General features: G+C 40.2%; 2 protein-coding genes across 6 annotated transcripts in view; one reads left to right on the top strand and one right to left on the bottom strand.

Moving 5' to 3' along the window:
• The window catches only part of SMAP1 (small ArfGAP 1), a 656,078-nt gene extending 638,919 nt beyond the window's left edge, over positions 1-17,159 (top strand). For all 5 annotated transcript variants that reach the window (XM_029595644.1, XM_029595646.1, XM_029595645.1 and 2 more), the window contains 3 exons: positions 4,772-4,940; positions 9,046-9,350; positions 16,179-17,159. In XM_029595644.1, the coding sequence (XP_029451504.1) occupies positions 4,772-4,940; positions 9,046-9,350; positions 16,179-16,313 (609 nt within the window). In that variant the 3' untranslated portion in view covers positions 16,314-17,159. The remainder of the gene's footprint in view (positions 1-4,771; positions 4,941-9,045; positions 9,351-16,178) is intronic.
• Positions 17,160-17,594: 435 nt separating this feature from the next.
• Positions 17,595-18,942, bottom strand: part of B3GAT2 (beta-1,3-glucuronyltransferase 2) — a 154,186-nt gene continuing 152,838 nt past the window's right edge. The window contains 3 exon segments of the mRNA XM_029595649.1: positions 17,595-17,718; positions 17,801-17,856; positions 17,859-17,948. Coding sequence (XP_029451509.1) covers positions 17,632-17,718; positions 17,801-17,856; positions 17,859-17,948 — 233 coding nt within the window. The 3' untranslated portion in view covers positions 17,595-17,631.

The raw sequence follows: 18,942 nt of genomic DNA, 5'->3' as shown, positions 1-18,942 counted from the left end.
TGTTGCACTCCTCTCTCCATTATGGTTCTAAAAAGACTCCACATAGACGACCACCTCCTCTTCAGTTGTTGCTCAGACCTGCTATTTAATATGCAGTGTAAAGGTCTTAAAAAGAAATACATACATTAAGATCGTTTTAACGGCTGCTGTATTATTTGCTTTTTACCAGGAGACAGATATTGCTGCCCCCACAATTCATTCAGTCAGGTATTGAAAATTATCTCTTTATTGGAACCTCATTAGGCAAATACTAATCATTTCTTATCAAGCATCTATGTTAGCCAAGGATGTTTCAATGAATAAATACAATATCTTTTTGTAACTTGTGTAGGAGGAAGCTGTTGAGGCTCAATATTTGTTTCACAGTAGTAATTTGTCACAAATTATTCATGAAAAAGGAATATATAAGGGCCAATGTAATAAGACCTTCGCTGAGATCTACGCTGATTTTTCTAAACAGATTTTTTGGGCGCACGCGGTAAGACCAGCAGCAGCATGGGTTGTAATAAGAGCCGCTTATGCTAATTAGATATGCGCAAGAAATCTGCATACACACCAAGCGCATGCGCCATAATGCACACTCCTGGCCCTATGGAGTAAATTGCGTGGACACCCATCGGCGCGTGAACACCTGCGATTGATTCCCAGGGGGAAAGCCTTTTTTTTTTTTTTTAATTAATAAATTAGTGATCTGGAAGTCGATGTGAAGGTGGAAAGAGCAATATCTAACCCCATCATGATCAAACTCCGACTGCTGGCGAGAGCGTGAAATGCAGATTGGTGATTCAGCCTCATTGAGAAGCTTCCTTCTCTCTACCAGTTGCGCCCACTGCTTGGCTGACCTGCAGGAGCATTAAAAAAAAAAAATATGGTCTTCACACCAGCGCTTTCACTTAACTTCTGCCCTGACCCAGGTGCTAAAAACCCACATTATAAAAACCCGCACTAACCAAATCTCCCTCCTAGAAGGGCTCCCTGCATTGGTCATGATTAGATAATCGCCTCCTTTGCATGCCATTAGCATGCACTCGCGGAGAACCTGCCACGGGTTTTTTAAACGGGTCGATGCACGCAATTTTCCCACGCTGAATATGTTATTACATACTCGCATGAGATTAGCACAGGAAAACCCATGCAGAAACCTGCGCAGGTACACACGCAAAAACTCATGGCAGCTTTAGCTCTGCTTATTACATTGGCCCCATAGTGAGATGCAAATGGTACCAAAAATAAAGTGAAACCAATGAGCCATTCATGTAGTAAGTTTGCATTTGTGTAGCACCTTTCACCAAAATAAGGTTTCTAGTGTGCTTTATACAGTAATGTAACCTCAAACAATACATTCAGTCATTGCAGCTCATTGTGATGCTGCTGTACATGATCCTGCAGTTAATATTACTCAATTGTATTTGGGCAAGCAAGTGTAGAGAATGAAAGCGACTCATACAGCACAGCCTGAGGTGGAGTACTGTGGTGGTGATGTATAGGCTGGCAGTTTAATGTATTTTAGTGCAGTGTTTCCCAGTCGGTGTGCCTTCAGACCCGATCAGATGTGCCATGGGAAAGTCACCACTGCCTGATGCTCAGATCCAGACCAGCACCTTGCAGCAACAAGAGACACAGTGGTGGCTCTTAAATGTATAGGAGTTCCTTTCTGAGAACATGTGTAATCATGCATGCCTCTTCTTCCTAGCTACAGCATGAGTCCCCGAGTGGGCTAATTAATTGGCAGCATACAGGGCACATACATCTGGGCCTCACTTTGTGCAGCTCACACAGCACCTCCTCATCTTGACCCTCCTGAAGCACCTCCTTTGAGTCCTTCCGGCTCTGCCTTATCCCCAGGCTGAATGAGAACAGACAGAGCATGCCCTGAGCACTGCCTGTGACTCACCCTGAATGCTGGGAGCAGTACAGTGGAAGGAGCTCTGGCAGCCAACCACATGCAGCAGGCAAGGTAACTAACTGACAGGCTGTTACAGAATGGTGCGCTCAATAGAGCGCACCGTTTAGCCCCTGTTTGGCCGCGCGTTTTTGATGAGCTATTATTACCCCTTATACTGTAAGAGGTAATAGCGCGTGGAAAACGCGCAGCCAACACCTCCCCCCCCCCCCCCCCCCGAAACTAATAGCACCCGCAACATGCAAATGCATGTTGATGAGCCTATTAGTCAGTCAAAATACAGAAAGTAAAATGTGTGGCCAAGCTGCACATTTTACTCTCAGAACGGCACCGGGCAAGTGTACAGAAAAGCACGAAAAAACTGCTTTTCTGTACACCCTCCGACTTAATAAAAAAAAAAAATTCTGCCCGCGGGTTGGAAAACAAATGCTCAATTTTGCCAGCGTCCGTTTTCCGAACCCATGGTTGTCAGCGGGTTTGACAACCAATGCCTGTAAAATTAAGCGTCGGTTGTCAGACCCACTGACAGCCGCCGCTTCCGCTAATAAGGAGGCGCTAGGGATGCGGGTGCTCGACTCGGAGTGCTGGCTCTCCCGCGGAGTTTACTGAATCAGCCTGTGAGCTGGCTGCTCGCATCACACTGGCTCCCCCCCCCTCCCCTACACACACACACACACACACACACACACACTAGTATAATAGAGGGAGTTGGTCCTTTGTGATGGGATTTGTCTCAGCTTCTGTTTTCCTCTGTTTAAAATTTGGAAAAGAAAGTGGTGGGGCTTTCAGTAGTATGTGCAGCCCAAAAAAATGTATTTTTTTGTTTCATTTTGTTTTGGAAGAGTTTTTTTGGTTTATTTGTTTGTTTGGGTTTGGTTTTTTTTTACATTTTATGTTCATTTCAGTATACACCAACCAATACAAAATGAAAGGAATGCAGCACATCCATAACTTTGTGTATCTCATGCTCTTCATTTGGCCATATAAGGCCTCTTCACATCAGCACTGTTTGCTTGGTGGAGTTTGGTGATAATGTAGGTTTGCCTTTGGTTTGAAACGTTTAGGAAAACACTGCTTTAGTGGCTTATGTATAGCATTGTGAAGTCCACATATAGAAATTCAAATCTTCTGCCTGCCTCATTCTATGTTTCATTTGCACAAGTCATTTAGGGAATGATTTTCAAACCACATTATTAGATGCACAGTCCACAGGTACTTTTTACTGAATTTTCAGAGGGGAAGGCATGTGCATCCTTTAACTTTGAAAATTGCTATGGGTGGCCTTTGCACCTGATTTTTGTGCAAGTAAATTTTCTATGGAAAATAACATGCATAGACTTGAAAATGCAGTTTACATGCTTAATTTTCTTGTCCCACCCCCAGAAGCACCTCACCTCAGTCTAGCTAAAAGAATGCACACAGTAGAGCAGTGCATGGGCTTTTTAGCTGCTTTGAGGGCAGTTTTATAAAAGCCAGTTTACCTGGTTAAAGTCTTCTCTTTACCCAGGCTAAAGGCTTTGAAAGTTTCCCTTTTAATGTCCTTTTGCTCAAACCTGGGGCCTGATTTACTAAGTCTTTTCTCCCATTCTGTCTCTATGAGAAAAATGTTAAGTATATGAGGCCCTTAGATTGCAAACGTTTTTGAAATATGGTCTTGTAAATCATGCAGTTTAGTTTGTATCATAACATTCACATTTGCAGTGTTATATTTATTTATTTAAACGCTTTTAAAAACCGGTATTTGTAGGCACATCATACCGGTTTACACGGAACTCAACGGATAATACATGGAGCAGGGTGCTCGGAACTTGGAAAGGGTGTAACTTTAAAAGGGGGAAGGTATTGTAACTTGGAGGTGGGCGGAACGTTAGGAGAGGGGCGGGGTTACCTTAAGGGTAGGGGGAGAATGGACAACTAAGAAAGGATATACATACAGTGCATTAATAATACATACATATAAATTATTATCCATACTATAAATATGGAGGGTCCACAGCCATATGTGTAAAGCAAGCCAGCAACGGCAATATCCACACACTGTGTGAGTGCCAGTATGTCCCACTGAAGCATTGTGCTGCACAGTAGACGCATTTCAGATGAGCTTTCTTGGCTAAAGTGGATTTTGTTGGCTTTTGTTTTGTTTTTACAGCCCTACAGTTTCTTCCTCCTCCTCTTGGCTTCCAGTAATCAAAACCAGCTTCTGCTGGCAATAGCACCTCTTTTGAATTTCCCTGGTTTTTTGCCTAATTTTAATCCTTTTCCCACGCCCATCTAGCCCAGCCAGTATAGCAACAGTCTTTGACCGTGAATCACAGGCCATAGTCTACAGCTTCCCCTGAAATTCTGTATGACCATTAGGAGCAGCACTCTCAGCCCAAGCCAGGATCATGAATTGAATCTGGGTTTGTCTCTTGCTTTGCAGCACATGTTCAGAGTGTATTTACTTTATACAAAATAATACTCCATTCCTGCTTAAATCACTAAAGGATGAGCAGCAAAGTGATTTTACTATTGCTTTCAATTGATTTTTATTCTACTGGGTATATATTTTATGCAACTTTTGATTAGTATCATTTGGAAACAGAATCATAATACATAGAATATTTAATTCTGAAATTAACACAGGACCTTTTGACACACAAACCAGGTTGGTGCAGTGCAAAGACAAATGTCAAAACACATAGCTTGTGATATATAGTTACTGTGTTAATGTGATAGATATTGGCATTCTGCTGCTGAAGAAACCAGTGTTTTACTCATAGGAGATTTTTCTTTGCATACTTTTTGCTAGGTGAAGTACAGTAGCTGTATTTGCCACTAGTAGTTTCATGCAGCAGTCTGAGTGTGTTGACCCTTTTTTTTTCACAGGGCACGTCCACTAAACCTGCAGCTGCCCCGGTATCAACAGCATCTGGCGATCTTGACCTGTTCACTGAGCAAACAGCAAAATCGGACGAGTCTGCAAAGAAGCAGCTTTCAAAAGACTCCATCTTATCACTGTATGGCACAGGAACCATGCCGCAGCAAAATGCTCCCAGTAATCAATTTTTAAACATATTTCTGAAGTGATTGTGTGTGTGCACCAGCTTGAAGGAGGATCAGCAGATTATTGCATGGATGCTGTGTAGTAGTATGTTAGATGTGTAACTTTAGGATTAGTTGATATACAGTGCCTAAAGCATTAAATTATTAAAGAAGGGTAAAATCCATGTGGTAAATGAATTGGAGAGAGATCTTCTGCCATGATTTTTTTTTATACAAATTGACTTTCTTTGTATATAATTTCAAACTAGCTTAAATGTGTCATTAAAGGGAAACAAAGCACAACCAAATACTTACAGAAAAGATTTTCCTTAATTAATCTATGCTTATTACACAGTCAAGCCAAAGACTGACATGCTAGGCACACTGGAATCTGAAAGCCTTCATTGCCTTCTGCACAATAAACCTATCTGAGTCCAGAGAAGTTCAAAACATTTAAATATTTATATATATTTATATATTTCTTTTCTGTTCATAGAGGCAAGTAAATAATTCAGCACTTCTGCTTGGAATCCTGTAACAATTGTAGTAGCCCCAAAGTTTGTAGCATATGAAACAGCCCTAACATGGGTCCATGTTTCGAAGTGGCTCTGTATCCAGGAGAATCATCTTTTTCTCCAGCGTAAGCAAGTCATCAATGCTTATGATGAAAAGAGATATAAAAGGTAAACCAAAATGGCAATCAGCTTTGTGGTTATTTTAAAAGCTGACTAGAGAAGGCAACTTATCTAATGAAATAGAAGATAACTTCAATTCATTTTGACAGCACAGGACACCTCAGCATGGATCACAAGTCTTACCCTGTTTAAACTGGCATCTTGTTCATTTTGGTGCCAAGTCATCCTGGAAATGGCCCGGTAAAACCTATCATTTAAATACTTTCATATACACCAATAAAATAATATTCAGAAAAAGGTTCTTTAAATTAAGGCCTACCATTCCCTTCAGAATTTAATTCAAGGGGAATAATTGTTTTTAAATTTAAAAAAAATCAAAAATAATCTGATATTTAAACAAGCCTGCATATTGTATCCTTATGGTAAACCAGAGATTTTCTCAAGGATACCCCATCTTAGATCACCAAAAGTGTGTCCTAACTTGATACACTGGAACACTATGGATGCTTGAAGTTTCCTTGTGGCCAAACAGCTCTTACATTCCGTTAACCGTGTTATTGTATACTTCTTAATTCTGCCAATGTGTACTTTATTACAAGGGCAGACTATGAAGTATACCACAAATGATAATAATCAATCATTTGATCCCTTTATCTGTGTAACTGTGTGTGTCTAAGGGTCTTCCACCAATGTGCCAGTAATTGTTGGTTCAAAAAATATGCAGTGTCCTTTGTAGTTAGAATTTTGAACCGAGGACAAAACAAGTAAATCTGACCTAACAACTTAATCTCTGATGTTCCAGCCATGGGTGTAAGCTATTATAGAAGGAGATGAGAACACAGTGTGGTGTGAGAGTATATGCCAATGCTTGAAAATAACTGAAGCAAGAATATTTCCTAAATAAAAGTAGCATGGCGCACATACATGGTCAGAACCTTTAAAATCCTTATGATCTAACAATAACCAAAAACGCTCCATAAGTAGAGCGCACTTGTATGCTTCTCTTATAATAGAGAAGAGAGAGCCTCTTAAGAACAACCTTGCTCTTAAATCTTGAGCTTAAAAATTGAAGTTACTTTTATCAGAGCACATACACTGCAGATGTAAAAATTGACCCACTGGCAGGTTTACTTTTAGCTTCCTTGGATGGAAACCAGAAAACCTCAACAAATTATTTCTGATGATGAGTTTGCGTTATAAAGAATGCTCAATTCTTGTCCAACTTTAAAAATCAAAAACCAAAAACGATATACACTGTGGGCCCGATATTGAAAGCACATTCAGCGCTCGATAGCCGGTTAAGTAGGATTTATCTGGCTATCTAGTAGTCTGCTAAAAATCAGCAGCTACTGGATAAGTCACTCATAAGTCTTTTAGCTGGTCAATTTGTGGGCAGGCAGTGGGCGGATCAGGGCAACGTTACCTATCTGGCTATGTAGCGAGATATATGGGGATATTCAGCAACATAGCCATACTGCTGAATATCTTTTGTAACTTAGCTGAATAAGTCATATCCAGCTAACCCCTAGATTCATCAAAATGCTATAATAACGCATGGATAACGCCCGTGCTAAGAAAAGGGGCATGTTTATGGAAATTTTAGAATTACCGCACCAAGTGGTAACATAGCGCTTCGAATCGGTAGAATCACATGGTGCGGTAAACGTTTCACACCCTGCGATAATTCCTATTTTATTTCGTGCTGAGAGAGAAACTGTGAGGCCTTTATAGTAGTCAAGTATTTATATGCCTATAGGAGGGCCATCTAATAGCTCGAGATGAGGTGGTGGCTTAGGGGCCAGTTTTTCCATGTAGAGTGAGACGTACGAACAGCACAGTACACCTCGGTGAAGATTTGACGTCATGTGGAGTAAGGAAAGTTTCACAAAGATGACATTTCTACTATGTTCTCTCGCCCTAGCTAGATGGACTCTACAACAGGGTACCATCAATCTAGGGTGAGATAACAAGGTACAAAATTTCATCTTTGTGAGACTTTCCTCACGCCAAATGATGTCAAATCTTCACCGAGGTGTACTGTGCTGTTCGTATGTCTCACCTGCATGAAAAACTGGCCCCTAAACCAGCACCTCACCTCGAGCTATTAGATGCCCCTCCTATAGGCAAATAAATAACTGCATACTGTGAGGGTCTCTCCAGAGGCTGTCTCTCTCTCTCTCCTCCCCCTCCCCTCCCAAGCCTAGAAATGACCGAAATGCAATTCAAAAAATTTATTGCGAATTGCATTACAGCCGTTTCAGTCATATTGCACAGCTTAACTCCAGGAAAATGGTGTAGTTATTTCCGGTGTTAAAACCATGCGATATTGCCCCTCATTTTCATAAATCCTGCACAAACCCCTCCCTAATCCCACCCCTTACCAAAATTTGCATTTGTGTCATGCACTAGCATTATTATTGCATGTGTTATGGCATTTAACGCATGTGTTAATGCCATAATACATTTTGATGAATGACCCTGTAAGTTACTTAACCGGCCAGCACTCAGTATCGGACCCTGTGAGTCAAATTGCACAGAAAATTGAAGAAAACGATCTAAAGTATTAAGCCAGACCAGAAATTGCTGAAGATAGTTAATCTTAGCCGCCCATAAAAAGAAAACATCATAAATATACCTGGACCAGCAAGGAATGTATTGAAATTGCAGTGAAAAATAATTGAAGTATCTATTATTTCATTAGACTGGTTGCTGTCTCCAGTCTGTTTTTAAAATAATCCCAAGCTGATTGCCATTTTGGTTTACGTTTTATATCTCTTTTCAGCATAAGCATTTATGACTTCATAACATAAGACTTGCCATAGACCAAAGATCCATCAAGCCCAGTATCCTGTTTGCAACAGGAGCCAGTTCAGGTCTCAAGTACCTGGCAAGATCCCTGGAGAAGAAGAAGATTCCCTCTCATGCAGAGCTGCTTCAAAACATGAACGTGTGTCGGGGATGTTTCATATGCTTCAAACTTTGGGGCAACTACAGTCATTACAGGATTCTAAGCAGAATTGCTAAATTATTTACTTGCTTCTATGAATAGATAAGTGCATTTTTATTTGCAAACAAAATATATTAAAACATTTTCAATTTCACTGGACTCAGACTGATGATTATGCATAAAGCAATGAAGGCTTTCTGATGACCGCAATGCCTAGTATGACAGTCTTTGGCTTGATGGTGCATTAATTAGATCAATTAAGGGAAATGTTTTCTGTAAGTATTTCTTTATATATTTATATAAACAGAAGATTGTATATTGTATTGCTTAAGTTGCAAACGCCAGTGTTTTCTCTGCCACCACTTTCAGACCTTAGATTTGACATGCATCTGCTATATATGGAACTAACCTAGTTTTTGACATGACTGGCACTGGCCTTTATCAGATTAAATGACAATGGTGTGTTTTATCTGCTATTCAAGGTTAAAATATAAATATATTACAATGGCACTGCTTTTCTTTCCTCTTCAATGTAGGTATGTTCATGGCATCTTCTGTACCGTTTCCTTCACAACCTTCAGCTAACTTTCCAGGTTTTCCACCTATGGGAGTGCCTATGCCATCAGCTTCAGGAATGATGGGCAATGTGATGGGACAGAACACAAGCATGATGGTGGGCATGGGAGTTCCCAATGGGTTTGTGGGAAATGTTCAAGCTGGTGTCATGGGACTTCCTCCTAATATGCTAGGACCACAAGCGGGAATGGTAGGAAGCATGAGTTCGGCACCAAATAAGTATGGCATGCAGCAAAGCCAGCAGGCTCCATGGAACCTATCTCAGGTAGGCATCACCAAACAGGGTTTTTCATGATTACCTTTGCAGCTTCAGCATGTATAAAGACAATTTTGAGATGTATCTGGCTGATGTGCATCAGTCAAGTGCTGGCAGACCGTAGACTAGTAATTGCCCAATCTGACCATCAAGAACCCTCAGCAGGACTGGTTTTCAGGATGCCCAAAATGAATATTCATACCATATGTTTGCATGCATTTGGAAACTGCTGCTACAAACAAAAGACGTAGAGGAAGAAAAAATTCTGTGTCACGAGGTGAGCAACCGCATGATGTACTCTGCAGCACACTTTGAGAGTCTCCCATGTGTATATACAGGCACAAATCTCTAGCCAGCTGGAAAGCAGAACAGCCTGTGTGGCAGGTCAAATTAATGATATAAAACCCTTCCTCTCTTCTACAGCTACTTGGAATAGGAGGTCAGTGTTAACAGAATAAACTGTAGCTGTGTAGCATTCCTATTCTGTGAGGATTTGCTGCCATGTGTGTTAATAGTGGTGGTTATAAGTAAAAAGAGAACGAATTCCATTCTAAGTCTGTCACCTTTATATAACGGTGTTCTTTACAATTTGCATATCATACATTTAAATAGAGGAAACCTTTTTTTTTTTTGTAGTACAACTGTGCAACCATATATGAATAGTCATAGATTCATATGCATTACTTTAGGGAGAAATATTACAAGTTTCTCTTGAAAAACCAGTGTTTGATGTTTTATGGTATAGTATCTTATGTACTCTGATAGCTGATTACTTTTGATTAAAAAGGAAAAACTATGTCTGAAATTGTAATGTGATTTCCCTGCCTAATCTTATTGGATACAAAAATGAGCATTAATAAGATAGAACTATGCCTTTTTAAATGTATGACTATAATTCATAAGTTATATTCCTGTGGTATTGTATGACTTTCTACTTTAGGTTGCTTAGCTAATATTTGAACATTGAAGATTGATAAGCTTGGAGCATCTAATGAGAGTAATTCACATATTTTCATTTAGTTTTGAGAACATTCCATTTGCAGCTCAACCATTCCACAACTTTCCTATTTCCTTGGTGGTTGTCAAACCCAAGGTATTGTAGCTATAGGAATAAGGACAAAAACGTGGAAAAGGGACTGTAAGGAACAGATCCTGCCATGTAACTTTGAGCAAAAAGCATGCTGCTTGATACTGACATACAGCAAGAATAATGCCGGATGTAGCTAAATATTTTTAAAAAAAAGGGAAAGAGAAAAATATACATGTGTAATGTGTATCAATCCTAGACCTTTTAATTCTGAATCTTGCTGTGTTTCATTTGTCTCTGCTTTTCTACTGACCCCAACTTATATATATTTGGGTTTAAGCCACCATAAAAAAATTATCTATGTCCCAGTGGCTCAAAGACTGTTCAACAAGCCGCCATGTGGGAGACCTGGGTTTGATTCCTGAGCTGCTTCTACCCTTCTAGACCGCCTTGGACCAGGGGTGTTACAGGAGTATTCACCGCTCCTGGGAGAGGAGCAGCTTTGTGCTATCCCACGGCGCCAACAGCCAGTGGCTAGACTCTGAGCACATGTGCCCTAAGGACCATGGCTGCAGTAGCTAGGTTGGATGAAAGGGGAAGAGAAAAGGCTCAGCCTGGTGACTCAGTGCAGAGACCACAGTTCACGTCCCAGCTCAGGTCTTCCACTCCCTAAGCTGGCCAGGGCAGGGCATTCTGTGGAGACAACGTTCACAGCCTTTGAAGGGGAGGGGAGTCAGAGTTGCCGCACAATAGCAAAACCTGTAACATAACATTCATCCCTTCCTTCATAAAGAGAGGAGCCCAAAGTGCTTCACAGCAAAATGACAAAATACAATATAAAACTCTCCCTAGGAAAAGGCTAGATCTTTATAGCAGCCATGCAATAAAACAATTGATACATCTTACTACATTCCCCAATTTACAGCATTATCAAAACACTCTCCTCAATCCTGCTTGCAGGTTCCCGGAAGGAGCCCTAGTGCATGGCTCCCAGTGGAGGGCTCTCACTGTGATGAGCTTTGGTGCTTTCAACCCCCTCAACTCCTGTAAGGGGGGCTTTTACAAGGTAGCAGAGGACTGTTCTCTGCAGAGTTGGAGGGCAGCGGATGTTAGCCAGCCTGCTGCCCCTAAGTGTTGGCTGCCCTGGGCACAGGCATAATAATGGGTGACTATTGAAAATCCTGGGCTGGAACCAGGGGGGAAAAATACCAAAAAGTAAAATCCAGAATTTCTCAAACAAACCAAGAAGATACTGAGGCAGCCTCTCCAGGCAGGTTGTGGACTGAGAAGGTATATTTCCTATCCTGGAAACACCAGGTGGTGAGGCCTGGCCTACCAGAGATAGAAGGTAAAGAAAATTACAATGCTTCCCTTTCCACGTCTAACAAAAAATAACACACTGAACTCCCTCTCTGTGCCTGCCTTTCAGGTTGCCACAATTTTTCAAACTATTTTTAAACACATCTATAATTATTAGCCTTGACTACATCCTCTGACAACAAATTCCATGGCTTAATAAAAATACTTTCTTAAATTTGTTTTAAATCTGCTACTAGTTATTTTCATGCAATGTCTCCTATTACTGTTTGAAAAGATAAATAACTGTTTCCTATTAACATGTTCCATACCACTCACTCATGGCTTTGTAACCTTTCATATCCTCTCTCGGTCATCTGGCCTGTTTGGTCTTTCTTCGTGGGGAAGCCTTTCCATCCCCATTGTCATTTTCCTACCCTTCTCTCTCTCTTTTGTGGAGAGACCAGAACTGCACATAATCAGGGTGAGGTCGCACCATGAATCTATAGAGAGGCATTATGATATTCTCAGTTTATTCTCTATTTCTTTCCAATAATTAATAACATCCTTTGCTTTTTTGACTGCTGCTGCTGTAGGATTTCAGCATATTGTTCATAGTGACTCCTTTTCCTGGTGCAAACTTATAACATGGAGCCTGGTATTGTGTGCATACAGTTGGTATTACTTTTCCCCATTTGCATCACTTTGCACTTGCCCATATTACATTTTATCTGCCATTTGGATGCCCAGTTTCACCCACTCTTACCTACTTAGAAAATTATGTGCCATCTGCAGATTTGTTCCCAATTCCAAGTCTTTACTGAATAAGTTAAATAACACTGGTCCCAGTACAGGTCACTGGGACACTATTATTCACGTCTCTCCACTGGGAAAACCATTTAGTCCTACTCTTCATTTCCTGTCCTGTAACCAGTCCACAACAGGATATCGCCTTCTATGCTACAATTTTTTGATTTCTTGGAGAGTCTATCATAAGGGACTTTGTCGAATTGTTTTTGAAAATCCAGATATCTTATATTGACCAGCTCACCTTTATTTACATGTTCTTTCTTTAAACACACCCAATAGTTGTAGATACCAAATTAAGAGATAATGTAAGACCTTATACAGCTCACATTTAACCAGCTCATGGATGTGACTGGGCTTTGCCGGTTACTAATATTATCCCCATGTATTTTTCCAGCAATGGGCAGAAGGAGGGGGTTTTGAAGTGGTTGATTCCTCCCCAGGCCAAAACCTCACCTTTTTTTGGGGGGGTTAGGGGGGCTTCAGTGGAATATAAAAGTCCCCTGAAGCATGCACAGTGATTCAGTGGGAAGGCAAGGCAGGAGATGAAAAGAGCTGGGCATTCTGGTCGCCGCATCTCAAAAAAGATATAGCTGCACTGAAGAAAGTACAGAGAAGGACAACCAAAATGACAAAGGGAATGGAACAGCTCCCTTGTGAGGAAAGGCTAAAGAGGTTAGGACTGTTCTGCTTGGAGAAAAGATGGCTGGGGGGCGGGGGGTATATAATAGAGGCCTACAAAATCATGAAACACTTGAATGGATAAATGTGAAAAGGTTATTTACCCTTTTGGATAATAAGGACTAGGGAACATTCCATGATAAGAACATAAGAAAACGCCATACTGGGTCAGACCAAGGGTCCATCAAGCCCAGCATCCTGTTTCCAACAGTGGCCAATCCAGGCCATACGAACCTGGCAAGTACCCAAAAACTAAGTCTGTTCCATGTTACTGTTGCTAGTAATAGCAGTGGCTATTTTCTAAGTCAACTTAATTAACAGCAGGTAATGGACTTCTCCTCCAAGAACTTATCCAATCCTTTTTTAAACACAGCTATACTAACTGCACTAACCACATCCTCTGGCAACAAATTCCAGAGTTTAATTGTGCGTTGAGTAAAAAAGAACTTTCTCCGATTAGTTTTAAATGTGCCCCATGCTAACTTCATGGAGTGCCCCCTAGTCTTTCTATTATCCGAAAGAGTAAATAACCGATTCACATCTACCCGTTCTAGACCTCTCATGATTTTAAACATCTCTATCATATCCCCCCTCAGCCATCTCTTCTCCAAGCTGAAAAGTCCTAACCTCTTTAGTCTTTCCTCATAGGGGAGCTGTTCCATTCCCCTTATCATTTTGGTAGCCCTTCTCTGAACCTTCTCCATCGCAATTATATCTTTTTTGAGATGCTGCGACCAGAATTGTACACAGTATTCAAGGTGCAGTCTCACCATGGAGCGATACAGAGGCATTATGACATTTTCCGTTTTATTCACCATTCCCTTTCTAATAATTCCCAACATTCTGTTTGCTTTTTTGACTGCCGCAGCACACTGAACCGACGATTTCAATGTGTTATCCACTAGGACACCGAGATCTCTTTCTTGGGTTGTAGCACCTAATATGGAACCCAACATTGTGTAATTATAGCATGGGTTATGTTTCCCTATATGCATCACCTTGCACTTATCCACATTAAATTTCATCTGCCATTTGGATGCCCAATTTTCCAGTCTCACAAGGTCTTCCTGCAATTTATCACAATCTGCTTGTGGTTTAAGTACTCTGAACAATTTTGTGTCATCTGCAAATTTGATTATCTCACTCGTCGTATTTCTTTCCAGATCATTTATAAATATATTGAAAAGTAAGGGTCCCAATACAGATCCCTGAGGCACTCCACTGTCCACTCCCTTCCACTGAGAAAATTGTCCATTTAATCCTACTCTCTGTTTCCTGTCTTTTAGTCAGTTTGCAATCCACGAAAGGACATCGCCACCTATCCCATGACTTTTTACTTTTCCTAGAAGCCTCTCATGAGGAACTTTGTCAAATGCCTTCTGAAAATTTTAGCAAGTAGCACATTTAAATCAAATTGGAGAACATTCTATCTCGCTTAATGCACAGTTAAGCTCTGGAATTCATTGCCAGAGGATGTGGTTAAGGCAGCTAGTGTAGCTGGGTTTAAAAAAGGTTTGGATAAGTTCTTGGATGAGAAGTCCATAAACTACTGTTAATCAATGGGGAATAGCCACTTCTTGTTGCTGGCATTAGTTCATGGGATCTGTTTAATGTTTGGGATCTTGCCAGATACTTGTGACTTGGATTGGCCACTGTTGGAGACAAGATACTGGGCTTGATGGACCCTTGGTCTGACCCAGTATGACATATCTTATGTTCTTATGACTATCAGTTTGGGAGTAGATATAAAATAAAGTAAAAAAAAAATCCAGGGAAGATTCAAATGAAATCTTGTATAAGCAGATCCCCCAGCCCCATTTGAGATTAAAGCCCCCAGGGAGCAAGAAAAAACTGATGAGTCAAAAAAAAAATAAGGAAGAAGCCCCAGGTATTTGAGAATGAAGGCTCATGGCACCTAAATCTCAGCAGAGTCTGGTTCTGATTGAGTTGAAAGCCTGAAGTAGCTGGAGGAAACTGCCAGGACTTAAAACATACACACAGGTCCTTTCTTCCCATGTCACCAGTGGAATCTCTTTCACAAGGATCCTGCTTAATCAGTATCCCCACTAATAAACAGCTGCTAAGCAAAGTGGGGAAAAAACCCTGTAACAGACAGAAGTCAAGTTTCAATCCATGTTTATTTTTAAAAGTTAAAATCAGTTGAATACCAAGAGAACAATTCTGGAGTGACTTGCACATATGTTGGCTCTCTTTTGCCATCAGAACACATGACTAGATAAACATACATAAATACCCAGATAAAATGGCCCCATAAGGAGCAACATTGTTTCCTCATTGCTTGGACTAGCGTGTAGCTGCCATCCATACTTTTCAGGATCAGTACAGTAACTGTTCCCAGTACCTCTTTGTAGGATTCTGCATGCAAAATAGAGAATTGTAAAAATGCTGAAGTTCTTCTCACTTGCAAGCCAAGTTCATATCATCTTATTCCCTTAATACACTAAAACAAACGAGCTTTATAAAAGTTGTTGCATGATTTAGAGACAGAGAAATTGTCACGTTCTTTGCACAGCTTGTTTGATATCACAGCATCCCACCAACTTATCATTTACAGATATTTGTATTATTTTTTTAATGCAGTCCTTATTAACAGTAACATTGTGACAGAGACCAAATCTTGATTAAGGTTTTATTATTGTTATATATTAACAATGTAAAGATTTTTGTCATGAAAGAATAAAATGATTTTGTAAGGATAGCGAATGAAAATTAGTGGGGGGATTTTTTTTGCATACTATATAGAATTTTTTCAAATATTTGCCCATAATCTCATTACATGTACCTGGAAACAGTTTCTGTACTTTTATTTTACCTTAAAACTTGCCCAAAAGTTAAAGCTATAATCTGAAGGAAAAAAAACAAACCTATTCACAAATGTTATTTGCAAGTAAGTGTTGATTGGGTGGCTTTTAAATTTGATGCACGCAGGTGAATCTGAAAGCCAGGGGTCTGGAGTTTCGTGTGCTTTAGTGGAGACTTAATTACCTTGTGCATATGCTTCACAGATGAATCAGCAAATGGCTGGAATGAATCTGAACAGTCCTGGCACCATGATGGGCTTTGGCCAGCCTGCAAGCACGGTGGGAGGATGGGCTGCTAACTCCACAGGCCAGACCCTCAGTACGCAACTGTGGAAATGAACGCTGCTACTCCTCCGGAGCCTCTACCTGACATTCCTTCTGCTTACATACATATACAGTCCCTCATTTTAGCCATGTACATATTCTCCCTCTTTCCCTCAAACGTTCCGATTAAGAAGTTATCTAATTGACCTTGTCAGTCTTTATCAATTAAATTTGATGTAGTGAAAAGCAGTTTGAGAATATTTATGTATCCCTGGCAGCTTTTCCATAGTATATAAGTTTCATGAACCATATCTATTAGGAAGCTGCGTAACCAACATGCACAGTCTGTTCTGTTCTCAATGAAAAGATAGATATAATGTTTCCATGTAAGGAACATAAGAATCATGTTAGTTAATATCACCAATAATATCAAACCTGCCCCTCCCTCCAGCCCTTCAAATTATCCAACAGTCCTCTAGAAGGTACTATATGAACAAATGTTTAATCATATAAATAGAATGTAAATGTATGACTGAACACTGTTTTCTAGTGTATTAAATAGCTTTTGGTTTATTGTTCATGTCACTGTGATGTTATGATGTGCTTCACTGAAAGCACAGTTAGTGAAAGGAATATAAACCTGGATGTTACAAAAAATTTGGGTTTAGTCTTTAAAATGGGTCACGTATTCCTGTGATTTTAGCCTCCTGTGAAATAAATATGCAATTTGGCAATATACTTGTGTACATAGTGCTATGATAGTGAATTTTGAATGCACTATATGCATACAGGGTAATTTAACAATAATTGTGTCCTTGAAAGTATATCCAGGTTTATGGCAGTAATTGTGTTTACATATTATGGTGCCTAGTATTGATAAGATGTTATTTCCCTATATTAAAAAGATGAATCCAGAGACCATTTTTTTGTGTTTGTGTGTGTTTCATATCTACTCATAGAACCTGCTACTACTGCAAAAAGAAACCTTTCATCTGGAAGAAGCATCAGCATGTAAATACTTAAATACTTTGGCAACCAATCATTTTATGTTCTGAAAGCTGTTCATAATCATATCAATTAGGAGACCAGATACCAAATATACAAATAATCTGTTTTGAAAATGTTCCAATATCAGAGCCAAAAATCTTGTTCAGTTGGACTGAAATTCAGTTGAGAAGCGCAGCACAACAAATGAAGTTTTACACCATCTGTGCTACCTGTTAGGTTCTTATTTGCATTGGGCAAGAATTTGTAGATTGCAGAGCACAGTGAGGGGTACTGCAGAGCAGCAGATTATCCAGTGCATGAATGCCCTGCTCGTGGTAACCAGGAAGGCTGCCTCTGCTGTTACTTACACCTGTTCTTGTACTGTCCATGTATTAGCACCTCTGGATCATACCTCAATTTTAACTGTGTCCAGATGGTATTTTGGTTCATTGGCTAGATTTACCTTCTCTGTTCGAGTGTGCCACACAAGAATCTAAAAAAAAAAAAAAATGCTATTAGACATCCCTGAAAAATAAAGGAAAAAGGAATGTATGCAGTCATTGTAGACTTAGTACCTTTGTGCAGTTATCTGCTTTTGGCTCAAGTTCTTCCACTGTAGTTATCTTTTTCAGAAATCATACTCTTGCATTCCTGGCTGTGACCCCCGACGCTTGAAGACAGCTTTAGGATTTGCTAGAATCACTTGAAGGCTCACTGCAAATCCTTTGTAAAACAAATATTTAAAATAAAGGTTAGATCACAGATTTTAAAACTCGGTTTGTGGGTTTGAGTTTTTATTATTTTCACTTTTAAAAGTTTTCTGAAGGTTTATCTTCTCCTATGCAGCAGGGCAACAAATGCAAAATTACAATACTCAAAAAACTTTGTGTATAATGTTCTATTATTCCATATGAAGCTAGTAAATGTACTGTGTAACTTAAAGATGTGGAAATTCACAAGCACCATAATTTCAGGGCATCTGAGTTTTCTTGTTTTGACCTTTTCGTGAGTTTTAGTTGAGGGTGTTTTGAGCAATTAAGGAGCAGCCTCCATATCGGGAGTTGTGAACTGTTTGAAGCTGAGGACCTATGAGAGTTCCATAAATCAGGAATGGATAAGTAGGATCCTTCGTTTTCAGTTTAAACTGATTTTTACCCATAAATTCCTGGATTTTTCCAAAGGTGACAATCAGTGTAAACAGACATGCACCCTAATTTTAGACTGATTAAAGAACAGCTCCAGAACTGCAGATGCAATGTCACAATGTGTTCAGCAACTGCTGGAAGCCAGTGTGGGCCAAACATCTGCAGTGTTTCATGTTCCGACCCTCCAGTGCCACTGATATATGGCATTTGAAGTCCCGTTTTCCCTCCCCCCCCCAGGTGCCACCAGTGCAGCATTTGAAGGAAGCCATGCCCCCCAGAAGCACTTCCTAGCAGGCTCTTGGACCCACATAAAAGCAGAAGTGCAGTGCTGCAGAGCACGGGAGCCTCAGTAAGCAGGCTGCCGAAGGAGAGAGGAGACGTCTGGAGTCGCTAGTAGAAAGGAAGAATGCTATTGTAATAGGGTGGAGGGAAGAGGGATGTTCTCAGTGGTATGGAGAGAAACAGGGACATGTTGGGCAGGGGAAGGGGGTAGAGATAGGAATGCTGCTGAGTGAGAGAATCCACTTAATATTGTTATATTGTCCTGGCTTTCTGTCCACCAAAATAAACCA

The sequence above is a fragment of the Rhinatrema bivittatum genome, chromosome 3 (assembly GCF_901001135.1).
Source record: "Rhinatrema bivittatum chromosome 3, aRhiBiv1.1, whole genome shotgun sequence".
NCBI classification, from domain to species: domain Eukaryota; kingdom Metazoa; phylum Chordata; class Amphibia; order Gymnophiona; family Rhinatrematidae; genus Rhinatrema; species Rhinatrema bivittatum.
The sequence above is the reverse complement of the archived record's forward strand: the minus strand, read 5'-3'. Positions and strand labels throughout refer to the sequence as shown.